The sequence below is a fragment of the Mytilus edulis genome, chromosome 5, assembly GCF_963676685.1.
Source record: "Mytilus edulis chromosome 5, xbMytEdul2.2, whole genome shotgun sequence".
NCBI lineage: Eukaryota > Metazoa > Mollusca > Bivalvia > Mytilida > Mytilidae > Mytilus > Mytilus edulis.
This window is the reverse complement of record NC_092348.1, coordinates 62,974,839-62,981,948: the sequence shown is the minus strand read 5'-3', so window position 1 is coordinate 62,981,948 and position 7,110 is coordinate 62,974,839. Positions and strand designations below refer to the sequence as shown.

At 30.7% G+C, this 7,110-nt stretch overlaps 1 protein-coding gene across 1 annotated transcript; it reads right to left on the bottom strand.

The window, feature by feature from the left end:
- Positions 1-1,995: 1,995 nt before the first annotated feature.
- Positions 1,996-6,602, bottom strand: LOC139522477 (kunitz-type serine protease inhibitor bitisilin-3-like). The gene is made up of 4 exons (XM_071315978.1): positions 6,442-6,602; positions 5,291-5,467; positions 2,850-3,029; positions 1,996-2,173 (listed from the first exon to the last, which is right to left on the bottom strand). The coding sequence occupies exons 1-4, from the start codon at positions 6,533-6,535 to the stop codon at positions 2,085-2,087; spliced, it is 540 nt and encodes a 179-aa protein (XP_071172079.1). The 5' UTR covers positions 6,536-6,602; the 3' UTR covers positions 1,996-2,084.
- Positions 6,603-7,110: the final 508 nt, after the last annotated feature.

Here is a 7,110-nt window from a genome sequence, read left to right as displayed (position 1 = left end):
GAAAAATGAAACGCTGTTTCGCTATAAGCCGTCAGATAGATTCAATTTGGTCAAACTCGATCAACTCATCCCAAATTATTGACTTGCAAGTCAATAATTCAAAATCAGACAAACCCGTATTTACATAACCCTAACTTTAACGATGTCAGAAGATGGATTTCGCATGCACTTTGCAAGTTAAGTTATTAGAATGAAAGAATGGCAACACCATATTCGGACCAAAAGAAATCATTCATGACCTGGTAAAACTATGTTTTATTTCTTTCATGGCATGAAATACAGATGTGGGTGAGCGTAATGACACAAATTAACTCGGTCTACTTATATATATGTTTATGTTAGATGACGTCTAGGCTAAAATACGAGCTAAATGCTGATAGATCATACGGTTTTCTATTTTCATTAATTACAGCTAATACACCTTTATCAAACTGGCTATATATCGTTTGATAAATAAAAATGTGAAGTTTTATCTTCGAGATATTTTCAGGGTATCTTTTTATGTAATTACCAAAAGAAAAAATATGTATTTATTATTATAAAGTGAGAAATGAAGGTATATTCTGAAAGACTGATGATAAATCTTTTTTTCTTTCACTATGAGCAAAATAATCTCCTAATTTCAAATTAGGATTCACAAATAAATGTGACCATACTAATGTATTCCTTTGCAACTTATTTTTGACAAACTGCATAATCCTATATCATGTTACAAAAACAAAAATATACTAAGAAGCAATCAAATATCATTAATAAATAACCCAAAGACAACACCATACCCAAAACAAATCATTGAATAGACAAAACAACCACAGAAATCTTGAAATTGAGAAACATCTAAGATCTAATCGGAGATGAATTCATATGTACTCTCATAGGTGTCTTTGAATTGTGTCTTTCTACTAGTGGAAAAAAGTCTTATCATTTCGATAACAATCAACCAAACCAAGAAGCCGTATGTAAAATTTTAGAAGAGATGATATAACTCTATAAATCCTTAGTAGATTCGTACTGTATTTGGCTATTATTTGGTTCAAGTTGGAAAATAACAAACAACTGACGCACAAAAAAATAACACATCAGTTTATATTCTATCACTTCATTTCGAAATAAATCTCAAGATATTTTTGTCTTGCAAGTACATATTTTCAATACACTTTTAATGGTTTCAATTAACGTTCAAAATTTGAAAACGCTCTGCAAATCTAAGAATAATGAACAATGATTTGGGGAAGAAATGGAAGCAACTAAACAAAACACAAAAAAATAAATAAAAATAAATGAAAAAAATAAAAAAAAAGTATACCGAGACCACAAGACATTGCTTTCTAAAGAACATATTTTTGTGATATCCATACATACCAATTGATATTTTATGGTGTGTTTTCTATGTTGTAATGTTATACTATTGTTTCAGAAAAAGGGAGAACGTTTGGTACCATTAAAACGTTTAAAATGTTTGCACCTGTCCTAAGTCAGGAATCTGATGTACAGTAGTTGTCGTTTGTTTATATAATTTATACGTGTTTCTCGTTTCTCGTTTTTGATATAGATTAGACCGTTGGTTTTCCCCGTTTGAATGGTTTTACACTAGTAATTTTGGGGCCTTTTATAGTTTGGTGTGGGCCAAGGCTCCGTGTTGAAGGCCGTACATTGACCTATAATGGTTTACTTTTATAAATTGTTATTTGGATGGAAAGTTGTCTCATTGGCACTCACACCACATCTTCCTATATCTATACAAAAAAATCTCCAAAAAAGAAGCAATTACAGTTTAATTAACATTCTCTTGTATTTTGTTTGTTATCATTTTATATAAACAATGTTTTATGTCCACAAAAAGTTATCAAAAGAACCTGTTCAAATCCTAATGTGGTCAATGAAATAGACTACGGTATATATATTGAATATAAATAATACTATAGACTTAAGTATGTACTGCAGTCAGTGAAAATATATGAACACTGTTTAGAAGAAATTTTTATTCATCTCCAATCGACTTAAATCTTTGCATACTTATGATGGTGTTCCAAATAACTTCTTCTGTCTTCAATCGTAATCAAAACATGTGGTTTATGGCTCAATTATCCTTTATCTCCAACAGTACCATCGTTGCCTTTATGTTTTCCGCCACCTCCACATGTACCTTGTCCATGACCACTGGCACATTTTACTAAACATCGAATAAAAGCAATATGATAACGATAGTTTGGTTGTTCAACGGATAAAACAAGTTATGCGAGACTAACTTCAAACAATAATAACACATATACAGATAATATAATGTTAATAGCATTAAAGTTAAACTGTCAAAAAAATATAGTACAAAAACTAATCATAGATACAGAGATTAAAATTGTGCACGCCAGACACTTTCCGTCAATAAAAAATCATCAGTGATGCTCAAATCAATAAATTAAAAGGTCATATTAAGAACAAAGTTAGAGAGTATGTGCGACTTATTTTTCGAAATGCTTCATATATATAACTATTTATGTTACTATTTGAAACCTGTATGTGGCAGTTTCGACTTCAATCTCAATTGACAGGGATTGACAGTTTTCCTATAACGGTCTGTGGTTCTTTCCGAGTATTCCGGCTTCCTCCATTAATAGAGGGTTTGACATCAATCTGAATTCAGAAGGATTGTATGTTTTGATGTCGATGGTCAATTGTTCTCTACTGACAGTTAGATTCCTCCATTAATAAAAACTGACCACCACGATATACTGCTGATTGTCACGTTCAAAACCAACAATCAATCAATCATCGATTAAAAAAAAGGAGAAAAGGGTGGGTTTGATGTAGATCTAATATCTTTTTTGTCCTTATGTTCAACTTAGACGTACCTTGTATTGGCTTCCTGCATGAGTATCCTTCAAAAGAACCTTTACCGTTACCGCCGCATGTTACTGGACAGCAATAATACCCAGGTTGACAATTACAATCACCCTTGCTATAGCAACCACACTGGGTATAGTATACGTATATAGGTGCTGGACATACCTCACATTTATTACCATATCCCTCTGAAATCATTTAAGAAAAATATTTAGGTACCTCATATGTTTTATTGTTATGTACCTCATATGTTTTATTGTTATTGGTGGTTGCAGATATGATCTTTCAAATCAATAAATACATTGACTATAGATTTAGAGTTTGAAATGAAATATGTTAGCCAACTGAACTTCTTTATTGTTTGACGCGGGGTTGTCGTTTAAATTGCGTTTGGTTTAAATTTATACTATAAAACAAAAGCACAGTGTAGTTTATTTTTATCCAAAGTACATAACTAACTTTCGATCTAAAATTATGATCTGAAATTTATGATAACCTTTGGAGAGCTATAAAAAACTAACTAGATGAGCAATAAATGTGTGATACAGATTTACTTTGAGACATGTATTCTATAGTCGTGTATAATACATACAAGCCCAATATCAATCAATGACAACACACACAATGAAAATCTGATGAACTGACTACCAGTGTTACAGAAAATCTAAGTACAAGTTACGATTTTTGGTATGACAATAATATAGCAAATCATTGAAAATTTTTGCGATACTTCAAGATATATTCTTTACATGGCACTTCTATTTTTCGGATATTTATTTTGATAGATATCAATTTATATTTTTATATGAACGAATCAACATCACTTTTTTTCAGAACTTTTTAGAGAAACTCAGGCCAGATTCACATTTTGTTTTAACAAAAAAAGACTCATCAGTGACGCTCTAATAAAAAAAATTGTCATCTCAATAACCACATCAACGTTAAAAATAAAAAAGGAGAATATTGATGCGCAAATTACAATAAAAACATTTTACGTTCTCAAAGTAAAGATGATTGACAAATTAAAAACAATCATTTCTGCCGATCGGCCATTTTGTGCATAACTTTATTTTGTACCACGACTAATGTACGTCCGGTCTGAAAGAACATTCCAGAAAGAAGTACAAGTTTCAAACAAAATAGGTCCAACGCATGGGTGTAGCTTTCAAAATATGTAGATTTTCTTATTTTTATTTAATGAAAGCTGAATGACGGATGATTATTGTAGAACACTTTTTTGTTATGAATTTGAAAAATAATTTTTTTTTAAAATGTACGCAAATTAAAAAGCGGTATATTATGCCTGGATTTTAGACATCAAGTACCATTATTTTGTTATATGTAATTAAAGGTATGTCGATGTTTTCCGTACAAAACTCCATAAGGGTTTACTTTAACATGCAATTAAAGACTGTCACTTTATTTGAACTTTCAAAAGATAAGAGAGATGTGATTGCTTGAAATTGCTCAATGTAACCTAGAAAGCAATGGAACAATTAATGAAAGGTGTTTATCCTTAAATTATGCCATGATTATTTTGGTTATTTTTTTATGAAAACAAATTCAAGTAAAGAATAAAGTTAAAAAAAATAGAGGTCTTAAAAATATGTGTCGCTCACCTAGGTATATGAGCATAATCAACAATGTACTCTCTCCAACATTGTAGACAATGATAGAATGCATGTCAAAAATTTCTTTTTTGATGTTCATGTAATGCTGACCTTTTTGTCTGTTTAGTTTCTTCATATGTTTTTTTAGTTTTCAATCAAAACACAGAAAAGGGTAAAAATCCTTTTTAAAGGAAATCGCTCCTATAAAGAGTGACGATCTACTAACGACAATGTACAATATGAATAAAATTTGACTAATTAGTGGATCTTGACCTGCTGACAATTTTTGCTTTTTAATATTTTTATGTATCTTTTATATTTTGTTCATTTAAGGCAAGACGCTAAAAAATAGTAAATATTGTCATTAAAGGGCAATGAATCCAATAAATAGTCGACGAAAATTTCCTTCCTATTGTAGATGTAGATATTGTCTTGCTAATAATTTTTTTCAAATTCAAGTTTCCTCCTATCGATTGTAATGTTTGAGATATAGAGTAAAACGCAAAAAGCGTCAATAACTCTATTTGATCAACTGACGATTTTGACCATAATAATCATTTGTGAATCTTGTTTTGCTGATTATATTTGCTTCATCAAGTTTTTTTCTATCTATAATAGTTTTCACGATAAAAGACAAAATGGGAAAAAAATCGTTTCAGGGCAATAAATCTTATGAGACGTCGCCATGGAAATTTTGACTGTCAATAAACACTTGGTTGACCTCAGAACGTGTTAGATAATGGAAACTGGTCAATATTTCAGATTCGAGATCAAATTTCCATATGTATTATTTGAATAATTACAAATTCGACTGCTAATACATATTTTCAATAACTTACTTCGACATGCGTGCCTGCATTCTTTCCTGCTGTGAAATTTATTTGCATTACCGCCATATCCTTTGTAACGTAGAGGTCTACATTTTCCTGACTTGGAATCGTAGTAGAAGTACCTTCCCTTTGAATAACAATGTTCTTTGTTACTGCAATATCCTTCGTTTTTCTTCAGTCCACACACTAAAAGACAAATCTAAATTATTATATTGATTACGAGAGTATCAACTTGATAAATTGCATGTCAAGTAAGTAAGAAACATCTTAGAAATTGTCTTTCCAGTTGCGCGTCCGTTCTTATAATTGCAATTTTATGTTCTACAAAAAAGCCAATAATACATAATAAACTGTCTGGTATTTAATGAAAATATATCTAGGAGTTCTCAATAGTTTTGATCTAAAATTGGGAATGGAAGTCATATAAGTAATAAAGATAATCCCATTTAAGACTTTCTGAATAGGAACCTCAATTTAAATAAATTGCCAGTGTATTAGAATCAGGTATTGACATTTATGGTTTCAGACCCTTACGATAATTGAACAGACTTCTTGGTCGGTCATTAAATACGATTCTGTGAAATATTTAAAATTATTTAAATCCTTTTGTAGAAAAACGAAAAAAAAGATCACGCGCAAATATACAATTTCCATCACATTTGAACATGTTTATGTTTATTGTTGCATCATTTGCTGCTGTATTTATACTTTTCGTCACAAATTCATGTGGAATCAGACTAATCAGTATGCAGAAATTGAAATAAAATTAATATATTCCCTTAGCAGACATTTATATGAATTTATTTCATAGTTAAAAAAAAGTGAACTTGACTATTTAATTGGCGTCTGGTCAACGTCTAGTGTCAAATATTACATTTACATTTCTAACGATTAGATGTTGGTGAGATATTTACATATCCTTTCTTATATAAGTCATTCATTTGGGAGTAATTTCACCATATCCGGATACATTTCTTATTTATACATCGGATGTGACGGGTGAAATTCCCTTTTAATTTGTTTTTTCTTTTGTGATACGTATGCTAGAAATGGCATTCATGTCGTCGTGTCATCACGTTACAATTAAATTGACAATGGAAGGAGAATATTATGTACAAAATAATTATAGCAATGGTTACAAACATACAAAAAAAACATACCACATGAATTAACATGATCACTATGTTTGTAGCCGTATGAGAATGACTCTTCTACCATCAGGAACAAAAACCAAAATGCAATCGCAAACTTCATCTTCGTCTCTAGAAAGTCGTTTTAATTATTTAAGATTTCCCAAAAACTCTTGAATATGATGGCAAGACTGTCTTCGTCAGTTTTATACTACAAATGTCAAGACAACAGCTGTCTTGTAAGGGTTAATTTGGTAAAACAATTCCTTTCAAGTACTTGAGTAATTTGATACATGTAGTACCAAACCTTCACCGATATGTCATACATAGTTTACAATTCAGAAAATGTGTTACATAATTATGTTGCACTGAAATCAAGTGAACAACAGATTTAAAAGGTAGGGGGTGAAAAGGTACGATGATAATTGGCTTTACAAAAAGAGAAAAAAATATTATCAAACTTTTCCAAAATATACTTTATCGGATAAAGCATGCCATGGAAGTATCGTCTTCAATCGACGACTGTTACAGTTCTCCCTTCCTTCGACTGTGTCCTTTTCTGATCGTATTTTTTTCTGAGTTTGGATTCCTTAAATGTTTATAACATTAATTTGTTTGATACTCAAAATTTACTTTTAATGACCAAATTTATAGCTCAAACTGAAATAATGCATCTCTGTCGTATGCTGGCCGGTTAAT